The sequence below is a fragment of the Oratosquilla oratoria genome, chromosome 5 (genome assembly GCF_046742065.1).
Source record: "Oratosquilla oratoria isolate Oo_2021 chromosome 5, ASM4674206v1, whole genome shotgun sequence".
Taxonomy (NCBI): Eukaryota; Metazoa; Arthropoda; class Malacostraca; order Stomatopoda; family Squillidae; genus Oratosquilla; species Oratosquilla oratoria.
Window position 1 is genome coordinate 29,618,408 of NC_134781.1, and position 18,215 is coordinate 29,636,622.

The 18,215-nt window shown below is 40.2% G+C and overlaps 2 protein-coding genes across 3 annotated transcripts in view; one reads left to right on the plus strand and one right to left on the minus strand.

Moving 5' to 3' along the window:
* Positions 1-14,028, minus strand: part of LOC143025426 (L-2-hydroxyglutarate dehydrogenase, mitochondrial-like) — a 98,188-nt gene extending 84,160 nt beyond the window's left edge. The window contains exon 1 of one of the 2 annotated variants that reach the window (XM_076185085.1): positions 13,850-14,028. In XM_076185085.1, the coding sequence (XP_076041200.1) occupies positions 13,850-13,953 (104 nt within the window). In that variant the 5' untranslated portion in view covers positions 13,954-14,028. The remainder of the gene's footprint in view (positions 1-13,849) is intronic. The other variant, XM_076185084.1, reaches the window with a different exon arrangement.
* Positions 7,578-10,898, plus strand: LOC143025425 (uncharacterized). Its single transcript, XM_076185083.1, has 2 exons — positions 7,578-10,504; positions 10,661-10,898. The coding sequence occupies exon 1, from the start codon at positions 7,656-7,658 to the stop codon at positions 10,101-10,103; it is 2,448 nt and encodes an 815-aa protein (XP_076041198.1). The 5' UTR covers positions 7,578-7,655; the 3' UTR covers positions 10,104-10,504; positions 10,661-10,898.
* Positions 14,029-18,215: the final 4,187 nt, after the last annotated feature.

Consider the following 18,215-nt stretch of genomic DNA (forward strand, 5'->3'; position numbering starts at 1 on the left):
GGAATCGAAACGTCGGGCAAACAAACCCTTCAATTGAATCTGGTGTTTACAGTTTTCCAATATACATACATATATATGTGTGTGTGTGTGTGTGTGTGTGTGTGTAATATATTACATATATATTAACACACACACACACACACACATATATATATATATATATATCACTAAACAAAATGTAGCACAATCTTGTAACCAATAGACACCCCGAAGACGATTCCTGGTCGGTTATCGAAACGTCCGTCAAACAAACCCTTAAATTGAATAGGGTGTTTACAGATTTACAATATACATACATATATATATATATATATATATATATATATATATATATGTGTGTGTGTGTGTGTGTGTATAATATATATATATATATATATATATATATACACACGGAGTTAAACACAACAGCATTTTGGCACTGGTTAATCTTCTTACTGAGATTTTCAATTTTCCTCACAGTAGGTCTCATTTCAGGAGGGTGGGCAAATACAAGCCTTCCAAATTCTTCCATATTTAATTTAACGTTTCGACTTCAGGGAGTCATCTTCAGAATGGTTACAAGAGAAAAGTCACAATTTTCAAAGCTACATGATTCACAATTGACAATGGTGTACAGACAACATGGGTTTAAATATGGGCCGCTTGGGAACGGTGCATGGTTCGTGGTCCGTTACGTAGCCGGATACTACGTCTTGGAAGGGAAGGGGGAGGAGGAGGGGGAGGAGGAGGGAGAGGGGGGGAGTCAGGTAAGGTAGGTCTTCTCGCTGGGTCACCACGCTGGTCATGTGGGGGTTGGTGAGGTGTAGGAGGGGGAGGGGGAGAGGAAGGAGGTGGGTGTTGCTGTTGTTGGGCTGCAAATCTCGTGGAAGAATTAAATAGCGGGATGGCAGAAATCATATTACATTGAATATTAATAATTGGAGCTCTCTCCCTAATGTGGATGGCTTCAAGCATTTTTAGTTCCTTAATTTTGGCACAGTGTGCAACTATCCTAGTGTTATCCACGATTGTCTTCCTATCGATTAAAGCCTGGTGGTATTGGAGGTGGTGTTGTTTAATTGCTCCTTGTTGTAAATGTAGGGACAACCGTCTACTCAGTTGGCATGTCGTGAACCCAATGTATGAAGAATTACGAGGTGCGCAGCCCCCAGTTTTACAGTGATATTCATAAATGACATTGGTTCTCGATAATATGCCGCCATTGCCAGACAGATTGTTTTTCACAACAAGGGAGCAGGTACGGGGGTTGTCATAGAATATGATAACTTTTAAGTTATCGTAATCACCTATTGGCTTACAATTTCTATGTATGATGTCTTTCATGTGTTTCTCATCATGGCGGTACGAACTACAATAAATATTCTGGTAAAATACGGTAACGGTCTTGGCTTGGTCCGGTGTATTCACAGCAACTTTACGTTCTAGCAAATCCTTAGATACACTATCAAAGTCTTGATTAGAATAACCGTTATTTACTAGCATCTGGCGCAGGTAAGTAAGTTCTAAGTGGAGCATATGCCAAGAGGAACAAATGGAAATATTATCGAGAACCAATGTCATTTATGAATATCACTGTAAAACTGGGGGCTGCGCACCTCGTAATTCTTCATACATTGGGTTCACGACATGCCAACTGAGTAGACGGTTGTCCCTACATTTACAACAAGGAGCAATTAAACAACACCACCTCCAATACCACCAGGCTTTAATCGATAGGAAGACAATCGTGGATAACACTAGGATAGTTGCACACTGTGCCAAAATTAAGGAACTAAAAATGCTTGAAGCCATCCACATTAGGGAGAGAGCTCCAATTATTAATATTCAATGTAATATGATTTCTGCCATCCCGCTATTTAATTCTTCCACGAGATTTGCAGCCCAACAACAGCAACACCCACCTCCTTCCTCTCCCCCTCCCCCTCCTACACCTCACCAACCCCCACATGACCAGCGTGGTGACCCAGCGAGAAGACCTACCTTACCTGACTCCCCCCCTCTCCCTCCTCCTCCCCCTTCCCTTCCAAGACGTAGTATCCGGCTACGTAACGGACCACGAACCATGCACCGTTCCCAAGCGGCCCATATTTAAACCCATGTTGTCTGTACACCATTGTCAATTGTGAATCATGTAGCTTTGAAAATTGTGACTTTTCTCTTGTAACCATTCTGAAGATGACTCCCTGAAGTCGAAACGTTAAATTAAATATGGAAGAATTTGGAAGGCTTGTATTTGCCCACCCTCCTGAAATGAGACCTACTGTGAGGAAAATTGAAAATCTCAGTAAGAAGATTAACCAGTGCCAAAATGCTGTTGTGTTTAACTCCGTGTGTATTAGTGAGAATCTGCGCCCTAAATATACAATATACATATATATATATAAACAAAATGTAGCACATTTGTAATTAATAATCACAAAGAACCCACAGTCGGTGTGCCGTTACGAGAGGTAACGGGGCTTTTTTATATGTCCGTGTATCCCCATGTTTACATATCTTTTTGTCGTAAGGCTCGTTTCCCCTCGGAAGAGGTTTTTAAGTTTGTTTTTTCGTAATGTTTAATTTAAGTATGCTGCGAGCAGAAGCTTCGTCTGCTTAAGAATACTATCGTTGTAAGTTGTCTGCAAGCTGTGCTGCAAGATAGCATCTCATTATTTGTACAATGTTCACTTTAAGAATTAGACTTAAGAAGGTGTGTAAGAACCTGTTGCGGTGGTGCGATGTTACGTCGCGCCTCCAGCCAGTGTGGTTTGAAACGCCTTCAGTTGTATACCTCGCTCCCTTCGCGGCCTACTCGGTGAGTTTTGAGCTGAATTTAGTTTTAGATCTGGTATATTGTTTCTTGTATGTCATAATGAATTTAGCCTTAAAGCTGCTCGTATTTCATGTTCAGATTATTTGTAATTCTGTATAAAAGCTGTTAGTAACGAGCGTTGCTCTGGTTTGTTTACAGTTTTTCATCTCCTCCTCCTCCTCCTACTACTTCTACTTCTACTCTTCCTCCCAATTACTGTGTGCGGCCATGGTTTCAACGGAAGCACCTGTTGTGTGAAGATGAGAAAGTCGTGTTTTCTATTGCCAATAAATGTTAGCGACGAGTACCCCGTGGATCCTTAACCCCGCGTTGTTTACGTTACGTAATCCAGAAAAGAGGGCACTCGTTACGCTAACCCCCTATGCGTCGCAGAGTAATCTGTGACGCCATAATGAAAAACGATGGCCATTGGCGCTCTCTGCCAAGAAAATCGCTTTCGTGAAGAGGTGAATGAAAAGAGCCGCTGCGAAGGAGTTAAAAGTTAGCCATGCAGTATGCCAAGTCCATCTTGAGGATGTGGCCAGACCACGCCCTGCACGCCGTTGCCACGTCTAGATTCCCCTCGTCGTCACCACATGAACTTGATGTGTCGCCTTCCTGGCATAAGTTTACGTGTGTGCGCTTGGTTTTGTAGCGCAAGTAAAAGTGTAGTGTAGCGCAAGCCAAAGTGTAGTGATCGTATCGGCGCGCGAGTGTGATGTGGCAGTCTTAGTGATCGTATCGGCGCGCGAGTGTGATGTGGCAACAACGTATGGTTGCCAAGCCCCAACAGTGTTTACATAACACCTCGTCGCAGAGCATGTGTTTTTCCTTTGAAGGCAAGCTACCTTGCCTAAATCCTGTCATATGTTAATATAAGCATGCGACTAATGTGCATTTTTAGATTGAACCAAATGTAGGGTTTAATCTGTTGTTGTCTACCTCAATAGTCGTATAGTTAGGAGTGTGGTAACGTACTCCGTGGTTTTCGATTAAGTTCGAGTTTTCCTTGTCTTCTTTATCATATTACTGTCTTGTCTCTCACTGTTTCTCTCACTTGGCAATATGTCTTCCAACCACAGTATAGATGAAGGACCCGTCTCTGGTAGGGTCAGAGTCCTCACGGCTGAAGGGCAAGAGGCTTTTCAGAGAGCGTCTGATCAGCATGAAGAGAGGGTAAAGGCGAGTAGAGAAGGAGTACAAGCCTTATTGGAAGAACCGAATCATGGTCCTTGGTTGTATGAGGCCCACGCTGTGTACCAGGATACTGTAAAAAGGTACCTGGAATTCTTAATGCGTGAACGTACTCCAGAAAGTCTGGCTCGTGCTGAATCAGTGAAGCACGAAGACAGGGATTTTCAGGCATCTTTTCGTCAGGTAATCAGTAACTATGCTTCCTCTTCCTCAGTTGAAGTCACGGAAGAGGAACACCACACTGAACCGTTTTTACAAGATGACCCGAAGTCCAGTCAAGTTCCTTTATCCCTCGTCGACCACTCTGAGCGTTGTATGCCCCCTTCCATGAAGGGCAGTTCAAGAAGGTCGGTTAGGTCAGGTCGTTCCAGTAGCACCAGTGTTAGTGTTGCAAGGAAGCAACGAGCCAAGGTGGAGACCGCTCGTATCAGAGTTAAGTTTGCCGAACAGGAGGGTCAGCTTATGAAAGAGCAGGCTGAAATGCAGGCCAAGTTCAAACTTATGACACAGCAAAAGGAGTTGGAAGAAGCCGAAGCCGAACTTAGGCACTTAGGACCCGACGATGATTGGGAAACATGCAGTGACTGGGACCAATTAAAAGGTACAGTCGCTACCCGCACCCAACTATATGTGGAGCAACAGGGTGGTATAGTCGATGTTTCCGCTAGTCAGAAGGATCTGGTAGGCTTGAATCCTGAAAGCCCTGTTTTCAAGCCCTGTTCTGATTTCAGAGTTAACTCACAGCCTGCTAACAATGTTCCATTCAGTTTTGAACCTCGTATCGAAAAGGTAAAGGTGAGGTCTCTGCAACCTGCGCAGCAACCTGTTGCTAACCATGTTTCTTATGTGTCACCACCTGTAGTAAAACCTCCTCGTAGTGCATCTCCTAGATTGGGGACAACCTCCAATTCTGCCGATTTGAGCAAGTTCTTCTTGCGGAAGGATTTACTTCTTAGCAGGCTGTCTACGTTTGATGACACTGCGGAAGACTATGCTGTTTGGAAAGAGAGTTTCAAGGAAGTCGTGCAAGAGTTAGGCACCTCATGTAAGGAGGAAATAGACCTGTTAGTTAAGTACCTAGGTCCTGAGTCTAAAGAATGGGCCCGTACAACCAGAAACTCAAATGCCAAGAATCCAAACCTGGCGTGCAGTAGAATTTGGGAGCGCTTGGATGACAGGTTTGCTGCCCCTTCGATCATTGAGACTTCAATTAAAAAGAAGCTCGCCAACTTCTCTAGGATTTCACCTAGAGACACCTTAAGGTTATACGACCTGTGTGACATTCTGTATCAGATAGAAGCCTTGAAGGCTAACCCTGTATACAGTACACTGTTTGCATATTATGACGCCTCGTCAGGCATCAATCCCATTGTCGCAAAACTTCCACCCTGTATACAGAAAGCGTGGACTGGCAGAGCCATGAACTACAAGACTGCTCACGGTGTGCCGTACCCACCTTTCTCCTTCTTCATTGAGTTTGTGAAGGAGATGGCAAGGGTCGAGAATGATCCATGTTTCTCTTATCAAAGCCTTGGAGCCGATGGTTTTGTGAAACCAGAGAAGCCACCTCCCTCTAAGTTTCCTCAAGTACGTGTGAAGAAGACTGACACCATGTTGTCCAGTGGCAGTAAGTCGACCATGGGCGCTGACAGGTCTGTTGGCGCCGCTAGTCCTACCGAGCAAAGAAAGGCAGAAAAGGGAGATTTTTTGCGTCTACCATGATGCCTACGTACACCATTTGGATTTCTGCAGGGCTTTTCGCACCATGTCAGTGAGCGAGAGGAAGGTTTTCTTAAACGATAAAGGAGTGTGCAACAGATGTTGCAAAGGTAACCATCCTCCTTCCAGCTGCAAAGAGAGAACTTTCTGCAAACTCTGTAAGGCCCATACTCATGTGACTGCCTTACATCACGATGAACCCAGGTCGAAGAGGAGTTCGACTCAAGCGGTTACACAGCATGGAAGGGAGGTTGCTCAAGATAAAACACCTCGCTCCCCTGTAGTCAATCAAGTGCCGCTTCCAAATGTTCTTACCCCCATAGTAAAGACTCAGGGAGGGGAGGATGCTGCGGTCAATTCCAAATGTACCTTGATATGCAGTAACCCCACCTCCATGAGTAAGTCCTGCGCCAAGACCTTCTTGGTAAAGGTCTATCCTGAAAGTAAGCCAGAGCTCGGAGTGTGGTGTTATGCCATCCTAGACGATCAGTGCAATTGCTCTTTAGCAAGGTCTGAGTTTTTCGATTTGTTTGACAAGCTGAGCAATCGGGTTTCATATCGTCTAGCTACCTGTGCAGGTGTAACGGGCGCTTCTGGGCGCACCACCAAAAATTACACCATCGTGTCTTGGCATAACTCACAAGAGGTACATATCCCTCAGTTAGTGGAATGCGACAGCATTCCCAATGTAAGAGAAGAGATACCCACCCCCGCCATAGCTCGTGGTTATCCCCATCTGTCCGATCTGGCCGAATGTATTCCACCTCTGGTTCCTGAAGCTGAGATTCTACTCATCATTGGTCGAGATGTGCCTTCAGCTCATTACATTTTTTACCAGAGAATTGGACCTGTCAATGCCCCTCTAGCTCAACAGACCAGTCTGGGTTGGGCAATCATTGGGGAAGTGTGTCTCCATGGCACTTGTAGGCCTCCTGTCATTAGCAGTTTCAAAACATCCTTTGTACATGATAGACGTCCCTCTATAGTCGCACCATGTGGTAACCAGATTCATGTTTCTGAAGTAAAGGATGATTTGTTCAAGGTAACCAAAGATGATGACAAGGCCGCCCTGTCGATTGAAGACAGGAAGTTCTTGGATGTTATGAACTCAGAGTTCCGCAAGGATCAAAGTGGTCATTGGGTCGCGCCACTGCCTTTCCGTCCCAATGTTGTAGCCACCAGTAATAATAGAGACTTTGTGTGGCACCGCACACTGTCTCTCCATCGTAGCCTCAGCACAAAGCCGGAAAAACGTCAGCATATGATGGCCTTCATGCAAAAGATGTTAGATCGTGGGCATGCTGAGGTTGCACCACCATTGAAGTCTGATCAGAAGTGCTGGTATCTTCCATTGTTTGGGGTGTACCACCCTAAGAAACCTGACAAGATCAGGGTTGTGTTCGACTCTTCTGCCAAATCCAGAGAGTTCTCCCTAAATGATATGCTGATGTCAGGTCCTGATATGACAAACAGTATTCTCGGGATTCTTCTACGTTTCCGTCAGGAAGCTGTAGCAGTGGCAGCTGATGTAGAACAGATGTTCTACAATTTCAAAGTGAAGACTGAGCAAAGAGATTATCTCAGATTCTTCTGGTACAAGAATAATGACCCTGATGAAAGGTTGATTGAGTATAGAATGACTGTTCACGTTTTTGGGAACACGCCATCTCCCGCCATTGCCACCTATGGCTTGCGTAAGTCTGTAGAAGATGCCTCTCCTGAAGTTCGCTATTTCATAGAGAACAATTTCTACGTGGATGATGGGTTAGCATCTCTGCCAGATGCGGAGACTGCTTACAAGTTAATCCAAGACTCTAAGTCAGCACTTCAAGAAGGAGGACGCCTGCGCTTGCACAAGATCCCTTCCAACAGTAAGGAAGTGCTGGAAAAGTTTGCCACCAGTGAGCTGGCTGATAACCTTCAGGAGCTGAACCTAACTTCTGACTCTATGCCTATGCAGTCTAGCCTGGGCCTCTTATGGGACATCCAAAGAGACGTTTTCGTCTATAAGTTCATGGATTCAGACAAGCCTTCGACAAAAAGAGGGATACTGTCTGTTGTAAATAGTCTGTTTGACCCCATGGGATTCTTAGCCCCAGTAATAATAGTGGGAAAACTACTCCTAAGAGAGATAACCAATCTAAAGTGTGGTTGGGATGAACCCATACCAGCTAAGATCCATACCAAATGGTCCAGATGGCTAACGTCCTTAAGGGACCTCAAGGATATAAGCATCAATCGTCAGTTTGCTAGTATTTCTTTGTCTCAAGCTCACAGGATAGAGCTTCATACCTTTTCAGATGCTTCCAGAGTAGCAGTAGGAGCTGTATCATATCTTAAGGTTTTCAGTGATACCAAAAGCTACCAGGTGTGTTTTGTGAGGGGACAAGCTAAAGTAGCTCCCAACCATGGTCATACTATTCCCAGGTTAGAGTTGTGTGCTGCAGTGATGGCAGTTAATCTCAGCAATTCCATCTCGGATTGCTTGGACAAACCCTTAGACGCAAGGCATTTCTATTCTGACAGCATGATTGTCTTGGGCTATATTCATAATGAAAGGCGTAGATTTCAGGTCTACGTGAGTAACAGAGTAGACCACATTAGGTCGTCCACCGAACCTAACCAATGGCATTATGTACCTACAGATTGTAATCCAGCAGACCTGGCTACCCGTGGTCTTGAAATAACCAACCTAAATCAGAGTGATTGGTTGTCAGGTCCCTCAAGCTTATTTGAGGATGTTGTATCCACCAGTGGAAGTTTTCCTCTTGTAAGCCCTGAGACAGATAAAGAAGTAAAGGTATCAGACTACACAATTGAGTCTGAACCCCTTGTTAGTGCAAACAAAAGCAATGTAGAGCCTGCAATTGCGTCATTAGCTCAGAGGTTCTCTAATTTCTCCTGTTGGAGGAGACTTGTAAGAGCGGTAGCTCTCCTTAAGCATATAGCCCGTTCTTTCAAACAAGGTAACAAGTGTTGTTCAGGTTGGCATATATGCAACAAACATAAGTCACCCGATCAACTAGAAGATGCAGCTGATTTCATTGTTCAGACATACCAAAAGGATTATTTCTCGTCTGCCATGACTAAATTGCAAGGTGAAGTTTGTTTACCTCCTTCCAGTCCCATTGCATCTCTGTCTCCTTATTTAGACCAGAAGGGCCTACTTCGTGTAGGAGGCAGGTTGAGTCAAGGCAGTGATGTACTTGGTATGCTTGCAAGGCCTATTATTATTCCAAAGGAATCCCACTTAGGCTTGTTGTTGATCCGTCACTACCATGAGACAGTGCACCACCAAGGGAGAGTGATTACAGAAGGAGCCGTCCGTACAGGTGGTTTCTGGATTTTGGGAGGGAAACGTACCATTTCTAAGGTCATTTCCAAATGCGTCACCTGTAAAAGGGTAAGAGGTAAGGTGTGTGTTCAGAAGATGGGAGACTTACCCGTCGATAGACTTACTCCCAATCCGCCATTTTCCTATGTAGGAGTTGACCTTTTTGGCCCCTGGCATATAAAAACTCGGCGCACTAGAAGTTCCTTCCTCGAAAGTAAAAGATGGGGCGTTCTGTTCACCTGTCTTGTTTCCAGAGCTATCCACATAGAGACTGTAGAAGAATTGAGTACTTCTTCCTTCATTAATGCCTTAAAGAGATTCATTTGTATTCGTGGCCCAGTTAAGATGATGCGTTCTGACAGAGGCACGAACTTTGTAGGTGCTGTCAAAGCACTGAACTTGCTTGCCATTACCGATGAAGGTGGTGATGTCAATAGTTTCTTGTCAAGTCAAGGTTGCACTTGGTTGTTTAACCCTCCTCATGCTTCTCACATGGGTGGAGCATGGGAGCGTATGGTGGGGATAGTCCGCAACATCATGAATGTGATACTGACTAACCATCACCCCAAGGCATTAACACATGAGGTGTTAGTAACCTTCTTTGCAGAAGTATGTAAGATCGTGAATTCCAGACCTTTAGTTCCTGTTTCCTCGGACCCTAGTAGTCCTTTCATTTTGTCTCCGTCCATCCTTCTCACTCAGAAAACTGATATTCCTGTAACTCTTCCTGAAGAGATAGATATTAAGGCAGTATACAAATCTCAATGGAAGCATGTCCATCACCTTGCTGAGGAATTCTGGAAGAGATGGAAGAAAGAGTATCTTTCCTCTTTACAACCCAGAAGAAAGTGGGTCAATTCCTCTCCAAATGTAAAGGTGGATGATGTAGTGTTGGTAAAAAATCAAGAGTGTCCCCAAGGACAGTGGCCCTTGGGTATTGTAAACAAAGTATTCCCTGGCAAGGATGATTTAGTCAGGAAGGTCCAAGTAAGAGTTGTGGTAAACAACAAAGCCCATGAATATGTAAGACCCATTTCTGAGCTTGTGTTGCTAGGTCAATAGTTTTGGTAATTTTTCCCCCTAGAAAATTAGGAAGGGAGTGTGCCGTTACGAGAGGTAACGGGGCTTTTTTATATGTCCGTGTATCCCCATGTTTACATATCTTTTTGTCGTAAGGCTCGTTTCCCCTCGGAAGAGGTTTTCAAGTTTGTTTTTTCGTAATGTTTAATTTAAGTATGCTGCGAGCAGAAGCTTCGTCTGCTTAAGAATACTATCGTTGTAAGTTGTCTGCAAGCTGTGCTGCAAGATAGCATCTCATTATTTGTACAATGTTCACTTTAAGAATTAGACTTAAGAAGGTGTGTAAGAACCTGTTGCGGTGGTGCGATGTTACGTCGCGCCTCCAGCCAGTGTGGTTTGAAACGCCTTCAGTTGTATACCTCGCTCCCTTCGCGGCCTACTCGGTGAGTTTTGAGCTGAATTTAGTTTTAGATCTGGTATATTGTTTCTTGTATGTCATAATGAATTTAGCCTTAAAGCTGCTCGTATTTCATGTTCAGATTATTTGTAATTCTGTATAAAAGCTGTTAGTAACGAGCGTTGCTCTGGTTTGTTTACAGTTTTTCATCTCCTCCTCCTACTCCTACTACTTCTACTTCTACTCTTCCTCCCAATTACTGTGTGCTGCCATGGTTTCAACGGAAGCACCTGTTGTGTGAAGATGAGAAAGTCGTGTTTTCTATTGCCAATAAATGTTAGCGACGAGTACCCCGTGGATCCTTAACCCCGCGTTGTTTACGTTACGTAATCCAGAAAAGAGGGCACTCGTTACGCTAACCCCCTATGCGTCGCAGAGTAATCTGTGACGCCATAGTCGGAATAAAAGGGAACTTTAGAAGAATGTGTAACTTCTAAATTTCGGCTAATAGCTACAGCCCTCTTCAAGAAAGTACAGATTACAAGAATTCGCAGAGACATAAGTACAAAGAGATGTGAGTAGAAGGGGAACACGCAGAGTTAAAACAGGACAACCCGTCACGCAGGGCGGAGTCAGAGGGATATGTGAGTTCAGGAGGGAAACGGGCGGGAAGCCGGGTCAGGAGGGTGATAACTCTTAACCAAGCGGCTCACAGCTAGCCGTGAGATTATGTCCGGGGACCATTGACCTTTGGTGATATTAAAGTTCGGACATTCTTCGATTAAGGCTGATTCAACAATTTTCCTTCTAAAACTACAATTGGACTTGAATTTTGTTTAGGCCTTGTCCCAGTCAAGACTGTGATTTTTGGTACTGATGTGTTGGAATACAGCGGAATTTTCTTGGGCATACCTAATGGATCTTTTGTGCTCCATTAACCTGGTGTTAAGATCCCTTCCGGTCTGACCAAGGTACATTAAATCACAATCTTTACAAGGAAGGCTATACACTCCTGGGGACTCATCTCCCTTCAATCTTATATATACATATATATATATATATATATATATATATATATATATATATATATATATATATATATATATATATATACAGGAGAAGAATCAAAATTCGTCAACAGTTTTTAATGTGATCTGATAACCCACGTCACCCCGGTCTCATTTCCCCACACTCGCCGACCGCTAGCAGCTCGGACGTTTGGGACCAGGACATAACCCCCCCCACACACACACACGAGAATTAGTGGTGTTTTCGGTGGCAACGTATGCCGCCTACAAAGCTTTCCTTCTCTTTTTCTTCTATGTAATATGTGGGTTTCTTTCCAATTCGGCAAATTATGTTCTTCGTCGATATGAACTACAAGCGCATTCGATGTTCTGTGGTATCTCACATCCCTCTTGTGTTCTCCCAGTCTCTTGTCTCACCGATATAAGCTTTCTCACAACGAATGCAAGGAATTTTATATATAACACTTTTATATTCTTGTGAATTTTCTGCCTTATTTGTAAGTTTACCAATTTTCTTTCCCGTTGAAGTAATTAAATTTATTCTAGTTTTTTTTTAAGAAGTTACTAACTATTGGTGCATATTTCGAGTTAGGAACTGAAATGATTCTGTTGTTGTTTTCTGTAGGCGTTGTGTTCCTTTCCATAATTTTGATGGCTTTGTGTTTCAATTTTATAAGGAAGCCTAAAGGATATGCTAATTACTGGAAATATGAAAAGATGAAATTCATCCTGTAAAAATTCTTTACTACATATTCTTAATTAAGGGTCTCAACATGAATCTGATGATTATTCCAGGTTTGATTCTTGTATTGTGAGCAGGATAGAAATGAATGTAATCTTCTTTGTTTGATGGTTTCCTATAAACTTTGAATTTTATTCCGTTCCCTGTTTTCATCACTATAGTATCCAAAAAGGAATTTCATCATTTATTTCTTCTTCTAGTGACCGTAAAGATCGAAACGTATGGCGCTGAATAAACTCACTACTCTAGCCTCTTTTCATCTTGCCACCTCACCTCTATATCTGTCAATCATTACTTACATTATACACACACAATTATATATATATATATATATATATATATATATATATATATATATATATATATATATATATACACACATACATATATAGGCAACTGTTACTATCACGTTTACTTGAATATCATGGTAAACCTCTATTTTACTCATTAATTCTAAACCAATAAAAAGATGTATTGGGCAAATTCATGCACAGCCATTCTTGTTAGAAATATATTTATACTCCACTAAGAAATTATCGGACAATTTATAGTTTCACCCAACCAAGGAACTACCCTCCCCTCTTCAGTTAATCAAAACACCGGTGGAGATACTTGTGCAACACTAGTACTGTTTCAGTGTTTGTGGGAACATCGACCACAATCTGTGTATTTACTTAAAGTTATCAATGTATACGATTTCATCTCTTATATAATGGTTGGAATGTCTTTGTAAATCTAATATTTCTGAAGAATCACGTTTAAGGACCTTCCCTCAGTTGCTGAATTTTTGTTCATGCGATTAATAATTTAGGGTTCTTATGTAGAATTCTTGGATCTTATTAACATAGGATTTCGTGCATTCACACCTTTATATACACAAAACACTTATAGGAACCAAGGAACTACCCTCCCCTCTTCAGTTAATCAAAACACCGGTGGAGATACTTGTGCAACACTAGTACTGTTTCAGTGTTTGTGGGGGAACATCGACCACAATCTGTGTATTTACTTAAAGTTATCAATGTATACGATTTCATCTCTTATACACTCAGCTGGTTGGAATATCTTTGTAAATCTAATATTTCTGAAGAATCACCCAACCAACGATTTTGATATGTGGCTTATGTGTTTCTAGTGGGAAAATTTGTGATGTGAACAATTTTATTCGTGACAGAAACGGTATAGTATAATTTTCAAATATCATTCTGGAAAGATGATGCGCTTCATTATATTTATAAACAACTTTGAGACGGAACTACCCTCCCCCTAGTGGGAAATTTTGTGATGTGAACAATTTTATTCGTGACAGAAACGGTATAGTATAATTTTCAAATATCATTCTGGAAAGATGATGCGCTTCATTATAGTTATAAACAACTTTGAGACGGAACTACCCTCCCCCTCCCTTCTGTTATTATTAGCAATGTTGAAATTATTTCAACAGCTTCGGTTTTTTAAGGTTCTTGGCTACAATTCTCCGTACACACAAAAGCAAAATAACAGTAACCACTAAAATAATACTACAAAACTACATCTCAACGATGACATTTCTAGGTTTGCGTAATACCGGGCAGCGATTTACGTAAAAATTCGATTTTGACAACATACTCAAATACCTTACCTTGTCGTGCTTGCGTATCTTACGTGAATGCAAGATGACATACGAGTAACATTTCGGCATCGTTGTAAAAATGTTGTAACAGTTCTTATAGGCGAAATATTCATTGTTGCCACAATCACTATGAGCGACACCTACACACGAAAGCCAAGCCTAAGACTGATTCTGCATCGAGTTTGGAAGTCAGGCAGTCAGCTGGCTGCGTGTTGCCCGATCGATTAGTTGAACATGTCGTACAACGTGTCATAGGGTGTTGTTGATGAAAATTATCGTTTAGATAAAGTCGTATATATTTTTACTCTCTCCGTATCGTAAAGGTCACAAGTAACTTAAAAAATAAAAATGAATAGATAATGGGAAAACTAAGCACATAACAAACACACAAATATAACCAAATATAAAGAAATACGAAAATCAGGAATAAGTCGTACCTTGTTTTTTAATTTTATCACTATAAAACATAGCGCACCCTAACATTTGAGCAATTTCAAATAAGTCAGAGTTGTGATATAGTTAAAAAAAATGAAATTGTGAATATTGAAAAAATAGTGAAATTTTGACAAAATAAGATTATAATAGAACAAGTATAATACCTTCTTTGTGGGATGGCGGGAAATGACCACCAAGATTGATTATATATCAATTATTGATTACTATTTGGTAACTACCACGTGCGGCGATGAAATGCAAATACTGTGCCTTGATAGATCAGTGCGCTATAAGATGCACAAATTCATAAATGGACAAGGGTAGTTGTGCCTGTCTCCGATATAAAACAGCAGTTTCATTTGAAAATAAATGGGAATAGGTATGAAATATTACATTGTAGTATAAAAGGCGTTGCCAGATAATTTTATTCTCATATATTTTGTTTAGGTTTCAGTGGATTCGTATACAACTATACATGTAGATCAGTGATTCTCCTTTATCATTGTCCGTACTCCTTGATTATCTAAAAAAAAATCTCGTACTCCCATCCAATATAAATATAATGCAAACACATGAAAAGGATCAGTGATACAAACCATGTTGGTAAATTATTAGATATATTCAATGATTGAACAAAGGTAAGTTTTCATTTAAAATTAGAAATGTCAATTAGTAGATTAGAATAAATCCACACTATACTTTCTCATGGTAAATATACAGTACCAATGCACTGGCTATCAATTCGTACCCCATAATCGCACAGGTACCCCAGGAGAACCACCGATTTAGATTATTATTAGAAGTTAGTTACTTGTTTATGTATGACTTCATTATATTGTTTATTTATATCTTTATATTTATATGTTTATTTATCTATTTACTCATTATTTGCTTATTAATATATTCATAGGTTCATTTGTAAAGCATCTATGGTATTTCCTTTGAGATATTTGGCCATAGTTCTACAATCTGCACAAAAGAATAGAAATTTACCATACATTTCTGGGTGTAAAGCAAACGAATATACAAATTTATTAAAGAAGTACCATGGCGACAAAAGCAGGGGAAATTAATTTCTATGTGCAGAAAATACAGTATATACAGAATAAAATAACAAAATCAGGAACAGATTGGATCACGGCTTCTACAGCAAAACTGTTTAATAATAATAATAAAATCATTTTAAAACAATAAATCAGACCTAATCAAATGCCATTTGTCAACAGAATAATATAGTGAAAAGAAAACATACCCATATTTTAATTCATTATCAATATTTCGAAACTGTTATTGAAATAAGGAGGGTGATGTAAATAAAGTCAGGCAGATATGTGGTATCTCCTGTCGTCAGAGTACCATTGAAAGTTACGTTTATTTCACCAAACGCACAATTATATATATGTATATGTATATATATATATATATATATATATATATATATATATATATATATGTATATGTATATATATATATATATATATATATATATGTATATGTATATATATATATATATATGTATATATGTATATATATATATATATATATATATATATATATATATATATATATATATATATATATATATATATTTTTTTCCAACAAAGGATTTCTCTTTCATTATAAAACTGCCTGGTAGTAGGCAGAACAAATATGAACGTCGTTAGTAGTTGTTAGTTGTTAGTTGTTATTGTTCCATTTTGTAACAAATAATCTACCAGACTCTTTTAATAATCGTACCTTTGGCAGCCCGGTACTGGTTACGTAACGTAAGCAGACTGTTAACGTTGCTCGCCGAATCGCTGACGGGCATTGGTAAGATAACATACTCAAGTAGTTAGACTGGCCAAGGTCGTCTTTCCTGCATTATCAGTTTATTTATTGTGGATAGGAGGTAAAGGGAACACGGGCTGAGGGAAATACTTTTATTTATTTATTCTTTTATTTTTGTCACTATATGTATTTGGTGTCCATTGAATTATCCTCCCTAGTTTTAAGTGCAGCCAATAACGCTGTCAGTTTCGATTTGCACAACTTATTTCTGAAATAAACATTACCTGGCCGAAAAAAATATTTTCTTCAAATCTAACCTCCAGCTGCCCTTAGGTACTTGAGATATGACTCATGTTTTTACTCATATGTAATAGATACAATATCATAACATTTACATGCACTATTTACAGGTAGATTATAGATTTCCTACGCTGTCTCCCGTGAGCAGGTAGTACGGAGGCCCAGAGCTAATACGGGACAGAGCGCATGAACAAGTTGACCTCCCACGCCCCTCTCAACGTAATCGTTCCTTTGTGAGCGAATATTTGGTAGTTAAGTATGTAGGTCTGGGTTTCCCAAGTGATGTATCACTATTAGTTTTGACTCACTCATTTTGATATAATCACAAAAGATATATACGAGGAGGTATCGTATTTTAATTACCACCCGGAAGTTATTCAGTTAAGTCGATGAATTTTTGTCAGTGTAATCACTGGTCCTCGTATGCATGATGCAAAAATGTTCTCTTAATTTTTTTTTTTTTTTTTTACAGGTTTTGCTAGATATCACTAACCTGCAAGATGGAAAATATTGAGGGTCGCAGCGTAATTAAGTTCTGCATTTGAAGGGTTACAGTGCCCGGCAAATCCATGATGAAGTAAAGGCTGTCTATGGTGATGATTGCCCGTCATATGACACTGTTGTGAGATGGAAGAGGAATTTTCAAACTGGCCACATGTCCCTCACAGACGAGCCAAGAACTAGACGACCATCACTCACGGACAGTGCGGCCACAGTGGAGAAACTGGAGGATCTTATCCTGGAAGACCGACGAGTAACCATCCACGTGATCATGCATGAGACTGCTCTTAGTTACGGCAGTGTGTGGAAAATTATTCACGGCGAACTGCACATGTCTAAGGTGTCAACACGCTGGGTTCTGCGCTTACTGACTCCTCCCGTGACCTGTCGAGGCAGATGTTGACTTTTGATGTTGACTCTAACATAAAGAATAATGTAGATTTAGTTGAGAAGCTTAATGATTTAAATATTAATCATAATTTCAAATTCGTTAGCTTTGACATTACTTCATATTTACTAATATTTCCATTATTAACATTACTATATTTCTTACTGAGTGATTGGATAAACTACCATTACCATTACCAAAGGATAGTTAATATTGAATTGTTTAATTTTGTATGAAAAATTGCAAGTTTGAATTCAAAGGTGAATAATAGTTTCAAAATTTTGGTGTGGCAATGGACAATCCTCTTTCGCCTGTTCTCAGTAATTTATATATGGATTTAAAAAAAATGAGTGATATTTTGCTATCTAACGCTATCTGGTATAGGTATGTTGATGATGTTCTTTGCTTGTGGCCATGTACGGAGGATTTAGATTTATTTTTACAATATCTTAATGACTTGGTTCCCTTCATTAAATTTACAGTAGATTTAGAAACAAATAGTAAGTTACTGTTTTTGGAGTGAATTATTCACAGGAATATAATGAGTTTAAATTTAGTGTTTGTAGAAAACCTACAAATGTTCATTCATATGTTCATTATCATTCAGCCCATAACGAAAATGTTAAACGCTCAGTATTTTCTTCTATGTTTTTACGTGCCCTTCGTACCTGCAGCCCTGAGTTTATTCATGAAGAGTTTATGTATATTTTCAATGTTTGTCTGAACTTAGAATACTCTAGAACAGTGGTTCCCAAACTGTGGGTAAATTACCCCCTGGGGAGAAGGTAAAAAAAATTCGGGGGTAATGGAGGGGTGAAAAAAAATAAATAAATAAAAAAAATAAAATAAAATAAAATAAAATCAAGAAAATATTGCGGTACCCGTCATTAGGATTAAGGTGAACTTAGTACGTGTAGTTGTAAAACTGAAACAAAAAAAGTCTGGGAACCACTGCTCTAGAATGTTTTTAAATAACGCTCT

Excerpts from the sequence above, each read along its gene's own strand:
- LOC143025425 (XM_076185083.1), top strand. The coding sequence starts at position 7,656 with ATGCCTATGCAGTCTAGCCTGGGCCTCTTATGGGACATCCAAAGAGAC.